This window comes from Lutra lutra, chromosome 10 (genome assembly GCF_902655055.1).
Source record: "Lutra lutra chromosome 10, mLutLut1.2, whole genome shotgun sequence".
In the NCBI taxonomy this organism is placed as follows: domain Eukaryota; kingdom Metazoa; phylum Chordata; class Mammalia; order Carnivora; family Mustelidae; genus Lutra; species Lutra lutra.
The window spans coordinates 109,954,796-109,976,535 of NC_062287.1; the positions used below are offsets into that span (position 1 = coordinate 109,954,796).

A 21,740-nucleotide genomic window follows, 5' to 3' on the forward strand; every position below is an offset into this window, starting at 1 on the left:
GTGGGGCGGGGAGCTCCCTGCCTTCCTGGGTCAGGGTTCTAGGCAGACTCCCGGTGGCCCGGCATGGACGAGCTGCCGGTCTTTAAAGCAGTCCCTGAGGCCAAGGGTTATGGGATTTGCTGATTAGCCACGACCCACCCATGCCCACCTGCCCTGGGAGGAGGGCAGTCGGGGGAGACTGCACCGTGGGGAAAGACCACTCGTGGGAGTGGGGCTTCTCCAAGGGAAACTGGACACTGTCCTCCTTGTCAGCAGGGAGACACAGGCGGACCAAATAAAGCAGGTCTGCCACCCATGTGTCCCATGGCTCATCCATGTCCGACCAGAACCTGAGGGGCCCGTGTCCTCCAGGCAGGTGTTGTTCCTCTGAGCTGCCCCCAGGAACCCAAGCCCAGCTTCGAGGAGCGCGCTGGGGTTTTGCCTCCCCGGAGAGCTTAGACGTGTTCTCTGGGTGCTGGCAGGGTTTGAACCTGTCACCCCAGATGCCTGGTGTCACCTCACATCGTGTCCACTTACTTGGTGGGCTATCACATAAGGAAGCCTTTCAGGAGCGGGGGTGGCTTCAGGATGTGAGGGGCCTGCCCCTTCCTGGAGGCTGGAGGGTGTGGAAGGGCAGTGGTGAATCACCCACAAGCCCCTCTGGGCAGAACTGCAGTCATGCCCACCTGTGTGGGTTTTTTTTTTAATAGACTCTATTTTTTTGTTGTTGTTAAACAAAACCCCTGGGCAGCCCCTCATCTTTTTCTAGTCTCTGTAGTTCTGCCTTTTCCAGAATGTCCTGTGGTTGGAGTCACAATGTACGTAACCCTTCCAGACTAGCTCTTTCTCTTAGTAATAAACATCTAAGATTCCTCCTTGGCTTAATGGTTCATTTTTTTAATGTGCCGAACACTATCCCACCCTACATATTTTTAATTGGCTTTAGCAGTTCATTTGCAGCATTTTCGTAGCAGCAAAAAAATCAGAAAGAACTCAAACGTCAGACGTGGTGTCATGTAACTAATTTACGATATCCTATCGCCATTAAGAGAACAAAGAGGTTTTCTATTAGTAGAAAGAGGGAGTACTCAGAGGGGATCGCCGAGGACAAGTTGGAATAGCATATTTTGGTTCGCCAACTTGGTTTAAGAATTAATATGTTCCTAACTGCTTAGGAGACAAATCGGAAGCGAGACTAGCCCAGCCCCGAAGCACTGGTTACCTCTAGTGGGCAAGTTTCGGGGATGATTTCTCGGTCTCCGTCTAACACGTTTGCATTCGTGTAGACAGAAGACAGACACAAAGCAGCCCCGGGCTAGCCTTCCCTGCTCGTGCTCTGCCCCCTCGTTAGGTACATGTACTGGACAGACTGGGGCGAGACACCTCGAATCGAGCGGGCAGGCATGGACGGCAGTACCCGGAAAATCATCGTGGACTCCGACATCTACTGGCCCAATGGGCTGACCATCGACTTGGAGGAGCAGAAGCTGTACTGGGCTGACGCCAAGCTCAGCTTCATCCACCGTGCCAACCTGGATGGCTCGTTCCGGTAAGTGCCTGCCCGCGTGGGGGTTCCCACATTTCCCTGTGCTCCCCAGCCCCCTGCCAAGGTCCAGGCTGCGTGTTGGTAGGTGATCCTTCTTAACTCAGACCCGGGGTCTCGTATCTGAAACCCTGGGGGCCCGAGGAGTTCTGGACTCTTCAGAACTTGACACAGTGGTAGAGTGCACACAGGGCGTCAGACTCCACCCCGAGCAAGGTCTGGGGGGGCACCTGCCATCTGCCATGTGACTGTGTCCACGGCAAAAGACAGAATAGTCATTACAAGCGGGGTCGGAAGACGAAAAACAGCCCCACATCCACACACAGGTTTTGCACCAAATGAGTCACAGAAATCTTGCCATTTTCAAAGTTGTTTTGGGTTTCAGAACGGTGGAGAAGGGATTGTGGACCTAAAACCCAGGGGTCCAGCAGGGATGTAAAGAGTAGACCGTACCCCCTTCCTCCCGTCACCAAGTATGCGTTCTGAGGGCAGGAGTAGGGCTGGTCTTGGGGTTCACTGCATTCCGCAGTCTTGCCAGAGGGCCTCACACCTAATACTCGCTTAGTAAAATGAGTTAAATGAGTGAGCTATGAAGCGTTTTTCACTCGTTAGGTAATTGCTTGTAGAGCTTTCTGGTCAGCTTAGCTTAACAGCCCTCTACGTCGTCATGCTATAAACACAGGGACATCCCTTCTGTGCACAGGGCTTTGTTTATTTTCATTTATTGAATTTGTGCTGGGTCTTGGGGAATCTTCCTGGAAGGACAGACCCTGCTCCTGCCTGGTGGAGCTCCTGAACCAGGCGGGAAGTTAGTGGGTGCAGGTGTCGTGGGCTACAGTCACGTGGCATGGGGAGGACTCAGTTGGATCTCTGCACACACAGGCAGATGACGAGGCTGACAGATCTGAGGGTGTTAGCAAGTTTGCCACGTTTTATCCAGGCCTGCATACTAGTTTATCTGTTGCTGTGTAACAAACTACCCCCAAGCCTGGCCACTTAAATCAGCAAACGGGGTTTTTTCTTGTGGGGAAAGGGTGTCAGGAATTAGGAGTGGTTTAGCTGACTTAGCTCAGAGTGTGCCTTGTGGTTATAGTCAAGCTCCTGGCAGGGGCTGTTGTCATCCGATGGCTTGACCGAGGCTGGAGGACCACTCTGATGGCTGTTGGCAGGAGACCTCAGTTCCTCCTTGACCTCTGCTGACCATGTCCAGCTGGTTTGAAACATTCTAGCCCATTGTCTCTGTGAGCAGAGACTGGCCTGGGGCCTGGGTGGAGACTTGGAAAGTGTGGCAGCCTGGGGAGATGTGGTCCTTGGGAAGCTGAGTGACCCTGGCCATTGTGAAGGGAGTGTTGGAGGCTGGAAAGGCTGCAATCTGGGGGTGCCTGGTGGAGGGATCGTGACAGGACAGCAAGGATGGTGGTGGCACTTAAGACATGATAATGGTGGTGGTGGTGATAATGGTGATGGTGGTGAAGACGATGATGGTGATGGTGGTGATGATGGTGACGATGGTCGTGATGATGGTGACAATGGTGGTGATGATGGTAATGATGGTGATGGTGGTGATGCAGTGATGGTGACAATGATGGTGGTGGTGATGGTGGTGATGGCAGTGATGGTGATGGTGGTGATGGCAGTGATGGTGATGTGATGGTGACGATGATGGCGTTGATGGTGATGATGGTGTTGATGGTGACAGTGGTGGTGATGATGACGGTGACGATGTGATGGTGATGATGGTGACTATGGTGACAGTGATGGTGATGGTAATGATTATGGTGATGATGGTGTTGATGGTGATGGTGGTGACAATGATGGTGATGATGATGATGATTATGGTGATGATGATGGTGATAGTGATGGTGATGATGATTATGGTTACGATGATGGTGATGATGGTGATGGTGGTGGGGATGACAATGTTGGTGGTGATGGTGATGATTATGGTGACAATGATGGTGAGGGTGGTGATGGTGATAGTGATAGTGGGAGTGGGATGGAGGGGATATGAGGGGTAACAGCTGAGTGGGCTCAGGGTTCTCCTGAGGATAACGGGAATGGTTGGGAAGTAGATGGAGGCTATAGTTGAATAACATTCTAAGCGTGCTGCGCAGCACGGAATTATTCACTTATCAAAATGGTTAATTCTGTGTTACGTGCGTTTCTCTCAATAGTTTGTTTTAAAAAGTAACATCAAGAGGATGCCTGGGTGGTTCAGTCAGTTAAGTGTCTGCCTTTGGCGCAGGTCATGGTCCTGGAGTCCCAGAATGGAGTCCCACGTGGGACTCCCTGCTCCGTGGGGAGCCTGCTTCTCCCTCTGCCTACTGCTCCTCCTGCTTGTGCTGTCTCTCTGACAAATACATAAGAATCTTTAAAGGTGGGCGGCTGGGTGGCAGTTGGTAGGGTGGCTGCTTTCGGCTCAGGTCATGGTCCTGGAGTCCTGGGATCGAGTCCCACATCGGGCCCCCGGCTCTGTGCCGAGTCTGCTTCTCTCTCTCACCCTCTCCCCTCTTGTGTTCTCTCTCACTGTCTCTCTCTTAAATAAATAAAATCTTGAAAAAAAAAAAAGATCTTAAAAGGTGATGTCAAGAAGACAAAAAGGGGGCAACATTGGGTCAGATCCGGGAAGAGCAGGGAATGTGGCTTTAGTTGTTTAGTAACACCTACGTGTTGCTGTCTCCACGGTGCGGTGCTGGGGGGGGGCGGTGGTGGTGCTGGGGACCAGCCCCCTGCAGCCATCCCCCACCAAGGAGCCTGGAGGCAGGGAGGGTCATTAAACTGGATAATCACCCACTCTACCAGGTGTCAAATTCTGAATCATAACCAGCATCCATAATCTCATTAAAAACTAGTTCTTGTTTGCTGAACGTTATAAATACATAGAAAAGAGCTGCTTTCCCTTGCATTGTTATCAAATTCAGTGTAGCCTGATCCTATAAATTACAGCAACGGGCAGACACATTTGGTCCAATTTGTAAGCTGTCGAAACATCAGGGCAGAGCAGGCGCGCTGGCCTCCAGCTCCTTGCCCTGTCAGCTGCGGCTTCCCCCTTGCCATTTTTCTTCCTCCTTTTTCCCCTGGGGAGCACTTTGCCACCAGCCACTGTTCTAGAAACAGGTCCGGAGGGGAGGCCCGTGTCTCTGGGAGGGACGGCAGGGGGCTGGCGGCATCTGAGAAGTGCCCCACATGCACCGGGACAGTTCCCAGGATGCCTGCCCCGCTGTGTCCTATTGTCCTGTGTGATGTGAGTGGGTCCACAGTGACCGGGGAGGGTATTTCAAAGCTGGGAGTGTGCAGGGCTGTGGGGAATCTGCTGATCGCTCCTCGCCCTGCCCTCACGCACCTGCAGGCAGAAGGTTGTGGAGGGCAGCCTGACGCACCCCTTTGCCCTGACGCTCTCCGGGGACACTCTGTACTGGACGGACTGGCAGACCCGCTCCATCCACGCCTGTAACAAGAGGACTGGAGAGAAGAGGAAGGAGATCCTTAGTGCCCTCTACTCGCCCATGGACATTCAAGTGCTCAGCCCGGAGCGGCAGCCTTACTGTAAGTGCGGCGCTGGGGGTGGCTGGCGGCTTCCCTCGGCTGAGGCCCCCAGGCTAGGGGCGCCGACCTCAGCAGCAGCAGAGAGGAGGTGCTGGTAGAGGGGAGGGAGGTGTTTTCAGAGTGCAGGGCTAGGCTGGGGGGCAGCGGCGGGTGGGGACCCCCACTGCAGCTGTCCTTTCTGTGCAGGTGGCAAAAGGACTCCCAAGGAAGGTTGCTTGTTTCCAGAAGTGACATAGTCCGCGATGAATGATCTGTTGTAAATTGAGGCTCTCGCCTGGGGTCCCCAGAGGGTGGTGGCTGGGGTCCTTGTAGGCGATGAGTGGGCTCAGGGCTCCGGTGACAGGCAGCCAGCAGGGTCCTTGGGGACCAGGGTGCTGTAGAAATTTCTCACTTTGAACTTAACAGTGAGGGGCCCAAAGGGGGCAACCGTTGTCAGTGCCAAAGGCAAGTTGGGGTTCTCGGCAATTGTGTTTTGTTGAGAAACAACAAATGCATCCACGCTTGGGGCAGCCCACACCCGGAAGGCAGCAGGAGGGAGAGGAGAGACACCACCCCAGAAATCTCCAGTTGACGGGGGTGGTTCATAGTCTACATTTCGGGGTACCGCCGGCAGTGTTCAGGTCTGTTGGTCTTGGATGTGGACGGGCTTGGGAGAGTGCAAAGGGTTGCCAGCAGCACCAGCAGCATCCAGACCTGGCCACCAAGTGCTTGTGCCGTGGGGTCCAAGCACGTCACCGAGATTAGACAGGCCTCTGGTCCAGGAGCCTCCAGTCCATACTGCACGGGCAGGTCCTGAGATCCTGTTGGGGAAGGCCAAGGGTGGCCTTCATGGAGGAGGTGTTGTCTGAGGCGCCCTGAGGAAGAGTGGGTTTCTGACTGTAGAAGAGTGGGGGGAGGGGCAGAGCAGGGAGGATGCCCCCACCAGGACTGGTGCGTGGGGCGGGAGTAGGGTCAAGGGCCCTGTGGCTCGAGCGTTCCCTCACTCTGCCCCGTCTTCCCCAGTCCACACGCGGTGTGCAGAGGACAACGGCGGCTGCTCCCACCTGTGCCTGCTGTCCCCAAGGGAGCCTTTCTACACGTGCGCCTGCCCCACCGGTGTGCAGCTCCACGACAACGGCAAGACGTGCAAGGCAGGTGAGATGGGGCGCCGGCTGGGGGCTGGCCTGGTGGGGGGCGGGGGGTGTCGGGAGTGGGCACCGGGCAGCGCCCTGTCCTGCCCGCACGCGATCTGGGCTCCCACCCGCTGGTACTGGGGTCTGATCTGGGTTCTGCTGCCAGGCGGGCCTATCACCGGGCTCGGGGACTCCGGTTCTGGCCGTCGGGTGAGCTTGCAGGGGGCCACCTGCACGCCGTGACGGTGGCCCAGATGCTCGCTGTCGCGAACTGCCACACGGAAATCGTGGGGACTGGAAGAATGACGTCCGTGGGGGAGGACCCGTGAGCCGGGAGGCGCCCCGCAATCCGGCCCCGGGAACTGTGGTTTCGTCCGCATTGATATGGGATTTATGATTCGTGTTTATCTTTGCGTCCCATCTCGCCCCCTGGAAGTTGCGGCCGGGGGCACATGCTCAGGAGAAAGCCTCGGGCAGCCGCCGGCCCGCCCCACGCGCCGGGTTTCCCTTTGCTTCACGTGTTCGTCCGCCTCTTTGTTCCCCTCCCGAGGTCTCAGCCCTCGCTCTTCAAGGACGCTCGTACGATTCTGTTTTCGTGAAGTGTCACCCCCTAGTCTGGGGCGCTGTCTGGGGCTCTCCATTGCCGGGTGTCAGCTTCCGAGCATGCTCGTCTGGAAAGGACTGCGGCTAGGACGCAGCCGTCGCTGGGGATGTCCCAGGCCCGGGGCAGCTGGCTGGCCCTGAAGGGAGCCCCGGCCCGGCCGGCGAGGGCTAGTGAGAGGCGTCAGGGAGCGGCCACCCCTGGGCCGGCCACTGTTGTGGGAAGGGAAGGGAGGCCAGGGCTTCCCTGGGGACCTGGGGGCCGCGGGGGAGGGAATGTTACCAGAACTTGAGCACAGGTTTATTTATTTACTTATTTTAACTTTCTTTTTTTAAAAGATTTTATTTATTTATTTGAGAGAGAGAGCACGCGAGATCGCACAGGCAGTGGTGAGGGAGAAGCAGGCTGCCCACTGAGCGAGGAGCCCACTGTGGGCTCCGTCCCAGGATCCTGGGATCATGACCCCAGCAGAAGGCAGCCGCCCAGCGGATAGAGCCTTCCAGGGGCCCCGTGAGCGCGGGTCTAAAACAGAATGTTCGGGGGCACCGGTGGCTCAGTGGGTGGAGCCTCTAGCTCTTGGTTTCGGCTCAGGTCAGGATCTCAGGGTCTTGGGATCGAGCACCGCGGCGGGCTCTGCACTCACTGTGGTATCTCCTTGAGATTCTCTCTCTCTCTCTCTTTCTCTCTCTCTCTCTCTCTCGCCTCCTTGCCAATTGTGCTCTCCCTCTCTCTCTCAGTCTCTCTCTCTCTCTCTCACATAAATAAATCTTAAAAAAAAAAAAAACCCACAAAAAACAAAAAGTTCATCCTGGCAAATCTGAAAAATGTGAAGTATACTGAGTCCCACGTATCCACGGGGAATGACGGCGGCCCGGTTAGGGGCTGGGCAGGGGCTGGTGTGGAGAGTAAAGCAGTCAGTGACACTGGCCTGTGGCTGCCCTATATCCCCAACCCACCCGCAGCCCTTCTTAGAGCAAACGTGCTAGTGGGGATGGGGCTGACAGGAAGCCGGCAGGCTCACGAATGAATAAAGCCCATTCAGACTGGGTCAGGGTGAAAACCGCACAAAGGAGGGACTCAGATGGGGGTGGGGGGCAGTGGGATGAAAGTTCAGAGAAGGGCCTTCCCTGGAGACACCGCTCAGGCTGAGACTGGAGGATTAACAGGGAGGAAGGGCAAGGAATGGTGAGAAGGAACAGCGTGTGTGGCGGCCCTGAGGCAAGGGCTAGGCAGTGTCAGGACTGACCTCACAGGGGTCCAGTCTGCGCCGTCACTCAGGGCCCCGAGTTCACAAGAGCCCTGTGCTTGGTTTAAGGCTCTGTTGTTGCTGACTTGAAATGCTTAATCACTTTTGGACAGGGGGCCCCACAGTTTTGCTTGGTGGTGGCCTTGCAAATTTTGCAGCTAGCCCCGCTTTGTGTGTAGGAAAAACCCAAGGGCAGTCTGGAGGCCGTCTTCATATTTCGTGGGTCTTTTTCCACTGCTTTTCCATGTGCGTCTGTGCATTTTACTGGACATTATTTGTAATTACAGGAGGTGTATGTGCTTCCAAAACACGAGTTTCAGTGTCTGAAAGTTGTTTGTCCGCTGAGCCGTCTTTCCCCTGTTGGGCGTTTCTGTTTCATTTGTGTCTTTGCTATTTCCCAGTGGTGCTGCCTTGGGAGAGCCGGCCTGGGGCCTGGCCTCTGGGCTGGAGGGAGCAGAATCTGGTGTCTGTCGCTGCCGTCTGTGGGTGAGCCCTGCCGAGCCGGGGTGCTGGCTGGGGAGGTGAGGTCGGCTCTGGGAGGAGGGCAGGCATGGCGAATGCAGGCGTGGCTGCCGCCTTTGCCCGCTTGGGGTGTCTGGAGTCGGGGTGCATGTGACATTTGGGGAAGGAGTGAGGGGTGGGCACAACTCCCCCCCATACCCCCTGGCAAGGTAGGTCACACAAAAGTGCCCGCCTTATTGGGGAGCTTGCCCAAGGCCGCCTTTGGTCACTGGGGGTGGATGATGTCTGGGGCCTGGTTGCTCTGCGCCCATCTTCCTCATCCCTGCGATCGGGGTCACGGGCCACGCCCTCCCTGGGGAGGCGGGGGAAGGACACGGCATATTGACGGGACTCAGAAGCACTGTGCGGGGCGCTGGGTGTGTGATCGGGCAAAATGTGGTGGCCCCTTCCACCGTTCACACCCGTGGTGTCCATCCGTCTGCACGTTGGACCAGAGGGAGTAGGGCGGGTCATCCTGAGGCCTAAGTTTGCCTCCCCTACCCCGCCACCATCTGACGGTCCTCCCAGCCCCTGGGGAGGGCCTATTTCTTTGCCGGGCAGAGGAGCAGCGACGTTCTGACTCCCTGTTGGGGCCTCTGCTCTCCAGGCACCACTGCGTACGGTCCCTTTGGAGGACATTCTGTTCCTCCTGCAAACATCCGCGGAGGGGGTTGTCCAGAGGGGGGAGGAGAGGAGATGCCCTGGGGTAAGAGGGCTTCCCGGAGGCGGCTGCCCAGAGGGGAGGGGGCTGGAAGCTATGGCGAAGAGCTGACACCGGCCCCCGTGGGCTGGACCTGGTGGATTAGCCCCACAGCCTGTCCCTGTGGGAAGCTGCTGGCAGGGGGCCGGTCCGCAAACTCCTGGCCAGCTTGCAGAGTCCCCTGGCACTCCGCGGCTCAGGGCCACCATCCCTGGTCTTGTGAGAGCTGTCTCGTCTCCCAGCTGGAAAGGGCACTTTCATAAGTCACTCAGTTGGAGAATGCCAAGCGTGAGGAAGAAAGCTGTCCTTGTTGGCTCAAGTGGGTGTGGGTCCAGGAGTCAGTCACACGGAGCAGCTCAGGGGACCCAGGGGCTGAGATTGTGTCCTGCTTTTGCTCCTGGTTGTGTCCTGTGTGTACACCTGGTTTTCCCAGTTATGTGGGACGGGCTGAAAACATCAGCGGTCTGCAGGGAGCAGGAAGCTTCCAGAGGACATAGAAGGGATGGGCTGGGGCGCTTGCTCTGTGTGTGAAGGTGACCGTCGGGTTCCGTGTCTCTCTAAGAGCGGTTCCCACCCCACGTGCTTCCTGCTCATTGACTGGCTGGTTCTGGGGCCCGCGTGGGGCTTCTGTGGCTTCCTTCCCCGGAGCCACTAGAAGTTGGGGTGGGAAGGGACAAACAGTTTCCTAGAAGTTTTGGGTTGAGTTGAGAAGAAATCCGGGAGCTTCCGAGAACATTGCAAGGGTTTGCCACCAAGGTGGCTTTCTGGAAATTCGGGGTGGAAATGTGGGGGATATCTGTGCATGTTTCTTAATCCAGAGGGATCGGGGCATGAGCGAGGAATGGGTTCTCCTTCAGGGGCTTTCCTTCTGTTTGGGCGACAATCATGGTCAGAGATGGCCGCGAGTGGGGGCCTAGGTATTGGGATTTTACAGCACATGACAACTCCGCCTGTAGATGGGTTTTAGGGTGCAGATCTCCTGCCCTCCAGGTTTTATTCCTGGCCTCAGAATGTCACATTAAAGGAAAATGTTTGATGAAGACACTGTGGGTGTTTTCCTTTCCTCGCCTGGCCCTCCAGGCTGCCCCGTGTGCATGGGTGTGCGTAGTTGTGCCTGTCGGCGGGTGTAAATTACACGCGGAGTGTGGACTTTGACCGCTGGCGCTGTGCAGGCTATTGTGAAAGTGGCCTGGAGAGCGTAGCTGACAACACAAGGGTAAGACAGAGGAAGCTTGCTGATTGCCCGCGCTGAGCGGAGCTCAGAGGGCCCAGCGTGCAGGATCCTGGTGCAGGGCCCCTCGCTGGCCGGCACTGAGCAGAGCATGTGGACGCTGCCGGCAATGGGGAGGGGCTTCCTGGTGGCCACGGGGAGGATGGGATGCAGGGTCAGCCCAGGAGGACCTCCCCTGGGCCATTGGATGGATGTAGTCTGGGCCTTTAGGGGTGAATACTGATGCCGCACATTGAGGGCCAGGAGGTCCTGGTCTAGAGGAAAGGCCTTTGGAAGAGAGAAATGGAGGGTCCCAACTTCCACTGTTCAGAAAGGGGAGGTGTCAGAGGCGACATTCGTGGCATCGAACATGGCTTTGATCTGTAGCTGAGTCCGCTGGAGAGTTTTGGGGGTGGTGAGGAAATTCAGTCTCAGGGAGACCCAGAATTTAGAACATTTCCAGTCAGGTGATGGCTTTGTATGTCTAGTTACTGTTTTATGATACCGGCACTCACATCCTGGCTGTGTGGTCTTGGGAAAATAACCCAGCCTCTCTGTGCTTCCAGTTGCTTCACTTGGAAAAAGTACCTGATTCTTGGGAGGATGGCCTGGCTGCCCAGCAAATAGGAGCTATGCTTCAATTTGAACTTGAACTTGGAGCCAGGCAGGCAGTCTCATTTGGTGTCAGAAGAGGAATTCTTCCCTGAATGCTTGAAATCAGAAGCAGCTGATGAGACTGGGTGGTGGCAAGAGGAGGTTTGAGGGGGTGTAGGCGGGGTGGGGAGCCCTCCTCACACAGCCGGTGGGAAGCGGGCAGAAGAGTGAGGTGGGTGTCCTGAGTGCACTGGGCACGTGGCTCCTTTTCACCTTTTCAGGGATGAAGGCCAGCATCAGGCTGGGTGGGACTGGGGTTTGAGGCGGGGGTCTGGATGTGTCAGAATCACTCGGAGCCTGACGTCACATCCAGGTGGCCCAGCCCCAGCAAATCAGAGCGTCCAGGACAAGGGGCAGGCGTGGAAGGCGGAGGGCTGAGTCTGCCCTTGACACCTGCCCAAGGCAGGCTGATGTGTTGCAGTTGGGGGAACCCTCCGCACGGCGGGTAGCATCTCAGGACCCGAAGCCATGGCCTCAGGCATGACTTGTGGGTTCCTGGGGCTTTCCCTCTGGGCGTCTGACCATTTATGCTGTGGAGTTAAATTGGAAGAAATTTTCGTGATATGCACGGGCCCTATTTTGCCCTGCTTTTGAGCAGATAGATGAAAGTCTGCCCTGTGCAGGGAGCGGGGGCCTTCCCCCAAGGAGGGGGCTGCGGTGGCCGTGATGCTCAGATCCCAGTGAACGGGGGGGGGGGGGGTGGCGGTGACAGCCAAGGGCCTGCACACTGCCCAGTAGAAGCAGAGGATTGCACTGGCGCAGAGTGTGGCCTCACCCGTGAGATGCACGAGCAGGAAGACTTTCTTCCCCGCGGCTGGGGAGTCAGATGAGAGCCTGCTTTCCAGTGCCTGGGTGGGGGCCACACAGACAGGACAGCAGATCTGGACTCTCTTCCTTTGAATCAGCAGTGTCTTGTGTTCTCTGGCCCTGTGGGCGGGGGACAGCCACTCGCCGCAGGGTGCAGTGTCTCATGGTCCCCAGACCCTCATGATGTGGCCCCCTGGGGGTCCTGTAGGCTCTGAGACTGGGAAGAATGGCAGAGCAAGTGGCCCCCTCCTGGGCCCCAGCTCTGGGGGTCGGCCAGGGGGACTTGGTGAGACCCTGGGAGCCTGAGTGACTCTTGTCCCCAGAGCCAGTGGGGGAGGGTGCCTGGGCCAGGCTGCGATCCCACGCACCATGCGACCTCCAGCGCCGGCCTCCCCCAGCCCTCCCCAGCAGCCTGGCCAATGGAGGCGCCCAGCTGGCTTTGGTTTTCCCCATGTTTTTCCAATTATGTGGGATGGGCTAAAAACAGCAGTAGCGGGGCCTTATTTGGGAGTTCCCACCGTCACCCGAGCAAGCCCGTGGCTCCCCTCGCTCCAGCAGCGGCTCCTTGTGGAATGAGCCCCTGTTGTGACTTTTGTTCCTGAGCATTCCTCCCCGCCAGGGGCTTCTGGGCAGTGTGTGCCCTGCTCGGGGCTGAATGACCTGGGCAGGTGACTTGCTGGGGCTGTGTCCAGGGCACGTGGCTTCACTGCCCCGGGGGGAGGGGATGGGGCAGGCTGCCACCCCATTTTGTGCCCTCCACCGTGGCTGCGTGTTGGGGCGGGTGGGAGGCTCGGGCTTCGTGATTTACAGGTCTGCCTGCCGCACCTTGCCAAGAAGTAGTTTTAACAGATGTTCGCAGGGACAGGAAACAAAAGGACGAGGGGATGTGGGGGCTGAGGTGGGGGGTAGGGGGTGGGGGAACAGAGGCGTCACTGTCGGGTCTGATGGGCAGACTGACAACTGGGCCGATGTCTCAAAGCCCCTCACGTCCATCCGTCTCTCTGGGTGGATTAGCCGAGGCTCGGGGCTGAGGAATAAGGGGCGCATTTGTTCCCAGTCTGGCTGTCTTGTCACTTATCAGGGAAGTAGGTCAAAGGGAAAAGAAAGGAGGCCCTTGTGGCCGGGGCCGCCGCCGCCCGGGCCATGATTGGCGTTGACTCTACAAACAGAAGGCAGCTGCTGTTCTCAGCCGCGGACCATGAGTTTTTAATAGCAAGGAAATCAGATTGCACAGTCCCAGGAAATGGTGTCACAAGTCCAGGCACTAACTTTTTTTTTCGTTTTCTTGGGGAAATGGAAGTGTACTTGCAGACAGTAAAATGCAGAGTCTAAGTGTCCACTGTGATTCGCTTTGACAGTCACGCACGTCTGCCTCGCTCCCACCCCCGTCCGGATGCAGAACGCTTCCAGCTCCCGGAGTGTTCCCGGGGGCCCGCTGCAGCACCCCCCCCGCCCCGCCGGGGCAGCCCCAGCCTGACTTCCGTCACCATGGATTAGCTTGGCTGTTCTGCAGCGCCCCAGAAACGGAACCGCACGGCGTGTGCTCCTTTGTGTCTGAGCCCGAAGACTAACTTCTAAATCTAATAAAAGAGGAGAGGGGAGCACGCCCTATTCTTAGAAAGAGAAAACTGTCATCCCAGGGCCCGGCGAGACTGGGTGGTGCCTCCCGGGTGCCCCGTGTCCCCCGATGGAGAGCGACGCCGCAGCTACTCCCCTGGCTGGCCCCGGGCCCCACCCGCAGCCTGTGCAGTGTCCCCCTTGCTGGCCCAGCCGGGTCCAGCTCCAGCCCGGCCCCAGAGCTCAGGCAGCTTCTGTCGTCTGCGGAGTCAAGGTTCTGGGCTCGAGGTCCAGGCCCTTTGGTGAAGCCATTGACTTCGGGAGAAAGGCCTCACCTGGCCCAGCCCTGCCCGCCACGTGCCCCTCGTGCCCGCTCTGGCTTTGGGGACGGCTGCAGGTCCTCTGTCTTGGTTCCATGGACCGTGGCCCGGCGCGCTTACCCTCTCCAGTTTGCAGAGCCCCGGAGGCAGTGAGCTGGTGGTTCGGGTGTGCTGGGCCGACGCCCGGGCCTCTGGCCTGTCCTCAGACGCCCGCCGTTATGATTTGCTCCCTTGTCCCCTGCACGGGAGGGATCCTGGCTTCCCGTGGGACCAGTGTCAGGGCCGGGAAGAATGCTGGGAGAGTGGACGAGGTGACTTCCAGAGCATCTGCTGTGCAAGCGCTGAGGTTTTTTGGTCGTCCTGGGGCCGGGCCTGACTTGGCTGACTGCACTCTTGTCCCCTTCCTGCTACTCAGAATCGGGATCTGATTGGCTGTGACCTGGTGACATGCAGGGTCTTCCCGTCTCACTGACCTGGGAGTGTCAAACAGGCTCATGTCTCCTAATGAACCTTATAAACCATGAGGTGCTGGGGCGCCAGGCTGGCTGGCTCTGTCGGCTAAGCATCCGACTTGACCTCTCACCTCAGGTCCTGATCTCAGGGTTGTGAGTTCAAGCCCCACGTCGGGCCCTATACTAGGCGTGGAGCCTACTTTAAAACGACCAAACCAAACAAAACCCGGTATGGTGCAGTGCCCTTGAGTTAGGGTAAACCACGCGAACCCTGGTACCCCCCTTCACCCCCAGCCTCCTTCGTGGTTTTGGCCTCGCTGCTGGTTTACGGTGCCCAGTAACACCCAGGCCTCACGGGAGCTGGTCCGAAGGGCTGGGGCCAGCCTGCTTTGGAGGTTTGGGTGGCCAGAGCTTACGCAAGGCCCCAGAGGAAGGGATAGAGGCAGGATTTGGACCCAGCAGCCTGCCCGGGGGGAGCTTTCCTGGGCTGTGCAGAGGGGGGCGTGGCTGCCACCACCTCCAGGAGCTGCAGGACAGGATGTCATCAGAGGAAGGACTACGGGACACCTGCAGTGTGCCTGGGCTCGGGAAGGCACTCTGTGTGCTTTTTTTTTCCTTTTTTTGTAAGATTTTATTTATTTGAGAGAGTGAGGGAGAGCGTGAGCAAGGGGAAAGGGGAGAAGGCCTTAATGCGGGACTCAATCCCAGGACTCTGGGCTCACAACCTGAGCGGAAGGCAGACACTTAACCCCCTGAGCTAGCCGGGCACGCTCTGTGTAGTTGTTTTGAAAGACCTGAGCCACGTGCCCAGAGAGGTGGGACTGGGCCTTCTCCCTGTGGGTCCCCAACTGTTTCATGTCATCGACCCCATGTTCCCCTGTTTCAGGCTCCCAGTTGCCCACCTTTAATTGGTCCAATCAGCTGTCCTTTGTTCACGAGTCTCTCAAGGCCCTCTGGGCAGGGTCGTGAGCCTTCAGGGCACATCTCTGCTAGGCTGTAGCTCAAAGAGAATGTGGCCTGAGGCAGGTCCCCGGGGCGTGCTCTGTGCCACTGGGAGGGGGACCTGTGCTGGGGCTGTGGCCTTGGGCTCAGAGGCTCACTGACTGTCACAGGACCTCCCAGCCTCCCCGGGGAGCCTTAGCCACTCCTGATTCTTACCTGTGAGGAGACAGAGGTCAAGTTGCTCACCCAGGTGGCTCAGTGAGGAGATACGGCTGGGGGCTGCTGTTGGGCGTGACCTTCGGGCTGGGTGGCGAGCAGTCCCTGAGGGGCAGGGGGAAGGGCAGGTGGCAGAGGACCATGGCTGACCCCTGTCTGTGGGAGAACAAGGGAGTCGTGAGGCTGGCACTGACCTTGCTGCCCTGGCTGCCCCAGGCCTCAAGGCAGAGGAGTGACTCCCCCATTTTATTGCTGTGCAGATGGAGGCCCAGACTCCAGGCCGAGGCGATAGCCTCCCACGGGCTCATGGGAGGCCCGGGGTGGGTCGCGCAGACAGACAGCTGCTCGGGCCTCTGGTTTCCAGTGGAGCCAGTGCCTGGCCCAGCCACTTCCCCTGTGGTCACTCGGCACGGCCTTCTGGGCCAGGGCGCCGGGCTGTGGTCTCAGCGCCTGTCCAACAGCTTACCCCAGGGGGCCATGGGGAAATTTAATCAATTGATGAAAAACAAAAATAAGTTGGCTGCTGACCAGCTGTGAAGCTGTTTATGGCCTCAGAGACAGTAGCGTGGAGGGCGGGCTGTGCTGGGACCTGGGTCTGCCCGTGCGAAGTCCGGGGTGGGGGGTAGGGAGGGGGGTTGGCGCCGAAGGGAGGCAGGAGGCTCCGCATCCAGAGTCCAGCACAAGGAAAAGAAGTTGGTAGAAGGACCGACTGGGGTGGTGTGAGCCTCCGGGTGGGGGCCCATCCTCTCTTGGAGATGCAGTTGGTTCAGTGGGGACAGTTGTGATGTCCGCTCTGCCTGCTGGAAAGGCCAGGCCCTGATGTTGGGTGCTGGGGTGGGGGGAACGCGGGGCTTGGGGCCGCTGCCTCTCTCCTCTGTTGATTTGGTCAGTACACATCCTGGAACGTGTGGTTTTGCTCATTGTGAAAAATCTTTTCCCATGTTGGGGAGCAGAGGGGATGAACCGTAAGATCTTCCAGGTTTCCCTGCTGGACTCCTGGCAGGGGGCTCTCCTCCTGGGCTACGGGGGAGGGACTGCAGCTCCCACTGCCCCCCCGTCCCTCCTCCTGGTTCTTCCCTCCCACTTGGCTCAGGCCAAATAGGTCAGCCCTGCGTGGCCACTCCATTCCCGCTGGTCGCCTGGTCAGACAGCCTCGTTGTCCCCAGAGCCCAGCCCCTCCCACCTTCGCCAGAACCACGAGGCCTCTCCACATCAGCCCGGGCACCGTGTTTTAAAGTCTTGATGTTTTCTGGTTGAAAAGTAACATTAGTGATCATCCTTGAAAGGATGACATCCCACAAAATAACAGAAAATAAAAACCACCCACGATGTGGCCGCCCAGAGGTGACGCTCTCCTGTCCCCTCTGCTTGCGTTCAGATCTGGGTTGGCACGAGGCCCTTATCGCGTGGGGGCCCTGCCGTTCCTGACCTCCTCCACCGCCTGCCAGGCGTTTCCTCCCCCAGCCCTGCCACGGAGCCCGGTGCTCTCTCGGGCCCTTTTCGCTGTTCTTGGGTTGTGGGGTATGGACGGTGCCGCAGGCCTTTTTCTGCGGGCTTGGGTTTTGCTGTGATCGCAAGGCCTCGGTGACCCTCCCCGGCCAGGAACCCGCCTGTGTGTCCAGCGGCTGCTTCGGGCTGGGCTTGCAGAGGGGAAACTGGCGGGTCACGGGGTCCCCGAGCCACACTGCCGTCCAGGAAGCGCAGGCGGGGCACAGTCCTCCGGGAGGCGGGGGCCCTTCTGCAGCCCCGCTGAGCAGCTGGCCTTTTCCCCTCTGGAATCTTCTTCAGGTCACCCGTCTCTCCTGGCTGTTGCCGAGGTCTGGGTGGTTTTTTCCTTGACTTGGACGCCTTTCAGTGAACTTAAATGAGGCATAGACTTTGCCTTGTATGGCTGTTTTAGGTTTCGGGAAAATCGAGCAGGGGCTCCCGAGAGTTCCCGTGACCCCGCTCGCCCTCCTGACACGGCTTCCGCTGTAATTAGGACGGGCCGTCGCCTGTTTTGAAAGGCACACGTGAGGGCCGGGGACCCACAGCCTCGCCCGGCCGGAGGGCCACATGGCTCGCCACCTGCTTTTGTGCGACTGTTTTTGCAAAGTTGAAAAGAGACCCACAAGAAGGATGTTTTGTGACATGGGAAAAGGATAGGGAATTCGAATTTTGGTGTCCCCACATGAAGCCTGGCCCACAGAGGCGGGTCCCTTACAGCACACGTGTGCAGACCCCGCCGGAGACCAGAAGGAAGACCAGGAATGGGCCAAAGATAGCCACTGGGGACATTTGTGTGTGTTTCCTGCCAGGCTTTTGTTCGGGGAAGCTCTTGTTTGTCTTGTGGCTGGGCCCCTGCTGCACGGAGAGCGTGCTGTTTGCACGAGGCTGCCCTGTAGACGGCGACGGGCTCAGTGCTGTCCCAGCGTCCAGTGTGCACGGCGCACGTGGGCCAGCCCCATTCCCGCCCATCCCGGCTACAGCAGTGACCCTGTGTGCTCCGGAGGTCCCCCTGGCCCTTGGACCTGCCTGTCCTTCCACAGAACCTTTCCTCTCACCTCTGCTCCCCACCACTTGTGGGGTGCGTCGTGTCCCCCAAAAAGATGTGTTGAGGCCCCGGAACCTGTGAATGGGCCCTATCTCGTAAACAGGGTCTCTGCAGGTATAACCGAGTTAAGATAAGGTCCTCCTGGAGTTGGGTGGGCCCTGAGTCCAATGTCTAGTGACCTTTATAAGAAGGAAATAGAGACCCAGAGACGCAGGAGAGGAGGCCGTGTGAAGACAGGCAGGGGTTGGAGTGGTGAAAACACAGGCCAGGAAACATCTGGGGCTTGCTGGTAACCACCAGAAGCTGAAAGAGCCCAGGACTTCTCCAGAGCCCTCGGGGGAGCCTGTGCCTGCCAGCACCTGGGGCGTTTACTTCTGGCCTCCAGAACCGTGGAGTCCGTTTCTGCCGTTACGAGGCCCCCCGCTCCCCGTTGGCGCTGGTGTTTTACAGCGACTTTCTCCTGCATCCCGCCTGCTCCCGTAGCCCCGGGACGGTGCCCTGCGATGGAAGCCAGCTTGGTCCTGAGGGACGTTGGCAGGCAGGGATGGTGTTGAACTCGCCACGCCTGTGACATTGGGTCATCCCTTGGGTCTGCTTTTGTGTTTTGAGAACGCCTGCTGCCAGGAAGGCTGTGCCCTGGCCGGGCCTGTGGTCCGTGCCCTGCTCTTGGCCCCAGGACAGGGGCGCTGCCCTTCTTCCCTGCGCTTGTGCGTGCAGGGAGGAAAGGGAGAGGTCAGGAGTCCGCCCGAAGAAGGCTCCAGGGACGGCTGCCCAGCCAGCGAGGGGAAGGTTTCACTTTCCTTGGCAGCCCTGTGGGGCAGGCTGTTTGTTTGAACAACCCCAAAGAAAGCCATTTGGCCAACTGTTAGTTTCTAACCAATTTACTTCCCTGGTGTTTAAACAAACCCCTACCCAGAATCCGTGTCTGGTCCCAGGGAAGGGGGTGGCCTCCCCTCCTCCTGGCGGGGCCCAGTGCCTGACACCCGCCCAGGGGGCCCGAGGCCAGGGCTGCTGCTCAGACCTGGCTGCAGACAGCCCTGGAGGTCCCCTGGGAGCGGGAGCCTCGGTGAGTGGCCCGCGGAGCCCAGGCAGGGAGTTCTCTCTCTGCAGCTGCCCCCCGCCCCCACCGGCCTGGTCCTGGACAGACAGCTCCGGTCCTCCGTGCTTCAGGCAGCGGGCCGGGCTGCGGCTCTCATCCGTAGGTCCCCGTCTTCCAGGCCAAGCTCAAATAAAAACTTCAAAGGCTCTGCAGCCCAAGGGGTGTCAGACATCCCGCCTCCCCGGAGTCAATTATCACCTACAGATTTATCCTGGCATTTAATTACTGCCTTAGTCATAGAGACTTAGAGACGCTGATAATGGGGTTCCCTGGCTGTGGGGTGTGCTGGAGGCTTTGTATTGACCTGGTTAATGGAGGGCTGGGGTCCCCGATGGCTCTGTGCCCTTCGGGGACATTCTGCCGGAGTCTAGTACACGCTCACAGCCGCACAAATCTGAGGTTCTTGGAGCCGGAGGCCAGGATTCTCCCGTCTCAGCTGGTCCCTTACAGGCCCACCTGTAACCCCGGCTCTCCTTCCTAGCACCCGTTCACGGACGCTCTTCCTCCCCGAAGGGCTCTGCCCTGTGTGCGTGACCCCAGGAGCACCGGCGGGGCCGGGGGGATCCTGTGCCTGTCCACCCCCACCCCTAGTTCCTGGTCTAAAGTAGCTGTCGCAGAGAGACCTGGTTGGGGGGCTGAGGCAGCCGGCCGGCGGCACACCAGCACCGGGCTTCCTGCGTGCCATCTGGTGAGAGCCAAGTGTTTGCGGGACCTTTTTTCCCCACTAGCTCCTGTGGGCCCTTGTGTGGGGAGCTTAACCTCTCTGTGCCTTGAGTTCCTCATCAGTAAAATGGGGCATAGTCGTACCTCTGGGATGGCGTGAGGCTCACACTATTTTAGGTGATTGTGTCTGGAGGACCCCAGGTACAGGGATGGGGAAACAGGTGCTAGAGGTGTTTTGTGGGGCACCCGGGTGGCTCAGTCAGTCAGGCGTCCGACTCTTGATTTTGGCTCAGGTCATGATCTCAGGGTCGTGAGATTGAGCCCCGTGTCAGGCTCCGTGCTCAGCAAGCAGTCTGCTTGGAATTCCCTCTCCCTCTCCCTCTGCCCCTCCCTCCCGCGCATGCTCTTTCTCTCACAAATTAAAAAAAAAAAAAAATCTTAAAAAAAAATGTATTTTGGGACAGAGCGTTGGTTCCCCTCGGGGACCAGTGTTTTCTCTGGGGAGGAAGTACTGCTTAAGGTAAAGTAGTGTTTGACACACACCCTTCCGCCTTGCACGGTGAGCTGCCCTGGCCTCCACTCAGGAGCCCGACAGCCTCTTCGGATGGGTCTGTAGACACCCTCTTGGGACGGGGTTCTTCCTGGCCATGCCCTGGAGGGGCATCCCCTGTCCCTCCATCATGGGAGATGAAGCCAGAGCCTTTCCCGGAGTTTGGTTTTATGGTTCCCTTGATGTCAGAGCCAGATAGAAACTCACAACACCAGCAGGTTGGGCTGATTCTTCACTGTAAATGGGGAGACCAGAGCCCGGAGAAGGTTAGAGACCTGTCCAGAGTCAGGTTCTCTGCCTGACTGCCCTGCGTTCTCCCTGCTTGTCTAAGGATGTCAGCACCTGCCCTGGGTGTGGCCCAGGGTCTGCAGAGGGCCGAGGGGGCATGTGCACGAATCCCAGTGAAACATTAAGTGTGGTGCCCATGCAGTGTGTGTGTGTGTGTGTGTGGCCAGCCCATCCATTGGTGTAAGGGTGGTAGGAAAGCTTCCTGGAGGAGGAGGGGGAGGTGTGGGACCTGGGCCTTGAAGGACAGGTCAGATGTCAACAGAACATTTTGGGAATAGAGCTCCGAGGAAGACAATTTGTTAAAATGCAGAGTTCCCCTCCCCTCCTTCCAATGCACACCATATCAGGGCCAAATCTGAATTTGGGTATCGGAGTTTCCAAAGCAGTCAGGCACTTGGGGTGCCTTCTGGGCACTGCCTGCCTCAGTTTCCCAGCCCTGGGCTCAGAAAACTATTGCTGTCATGTGTCGCCCTCTAGTGGAGGAATTGGGTGATGAGCTGTGCACCTTGGAGCGAGACCATGAGGATCCCCATCCCACCCTTACTTGAAATGCAGGTCAGGGACCCCAGGTGGACTCTGCGAGGCACTGGGCTCCAAGTTGACGCCAGGCGCCAGAGGGAGTCTGCTGTCTGAGGGCTGGGGCTTGACCAGGCAGCTGCCTGCAGAGCTGGGCCTGGGGGCCTGAGGTTGACGGATGTGCCCTGCTGGTTCTGTCCCTGTCCCCATCCTGTGTTGCTACATAACTTGAGGCGGGTCCTTCCCCATTCTGGGCCTTTCATCAGACCGGGCAAATGGTCCCAAAGTTCCAGAAGGGGTCTCTGGGCCTAAACTTGGTTCTGCGAGTCCTTGAGACCAGAAGGGGCCAGAATGAATGAGGGGACATTGACTCAGCTCTGGGGGAGGGCACACAGCCTCCAGGGGTGTCCCGGTCAGGGTTGGGGAGTGCTGTGAGGCTCCCTGTGCTGTTTGTCCTGGAAGTTCCAACAAATCCCAGCAGGGAGGGTCCAGGATGGAGTCGAGATGTTAACTCGGCTGGGGTGGCAGAGGGAGCCCAGGGCACCCGCCCCCTGGTGCTTGCCCTCGTCAGTGAGAGAGTCACGTGGGAAGGAATCAGACCGTGCAGTGATGTGTGCCGTTAGGTGGCATGAAGCTGCCTTGGAGGGGTGAGCGGGGTGGGGGGGGCTCATAAGGAAGTGGCATCTGAGCTGAGCCATGAAGGGG

The 21,740-nt window shown here is 58.3% G+C and overlaps 1 protein-coding gene across 1 annotated transcript in view; it reads left to right on the plus strand.

The window, feature by feature from the left end:
- LRP5 (LDL receptor related protein 5) overlaps window positions 1-21,740 on the plus strand; it is a 98,485-nt gene that overhangs the window by 31,481 nt on the left and 45,264 nt on the right. Inside the window, exons 3-5 of the mRNA XM_047691076.1 lie at window positions 1,331-1,528; window positions 4,872-5,068; window positions 6,071-6,202. Of these exons, the coding sequence (XP_047547032.1) occupies window positions 1,331-1,528; window positions 4,872-5,068; window positions 6,071-6,202 (527 nt within the window). The remainder of the gene's footprint in view (window positions 1-1,330; window positions 1,529-4,871; window positions 5,069-6,070; window positions 6,203-21,740) is intronic.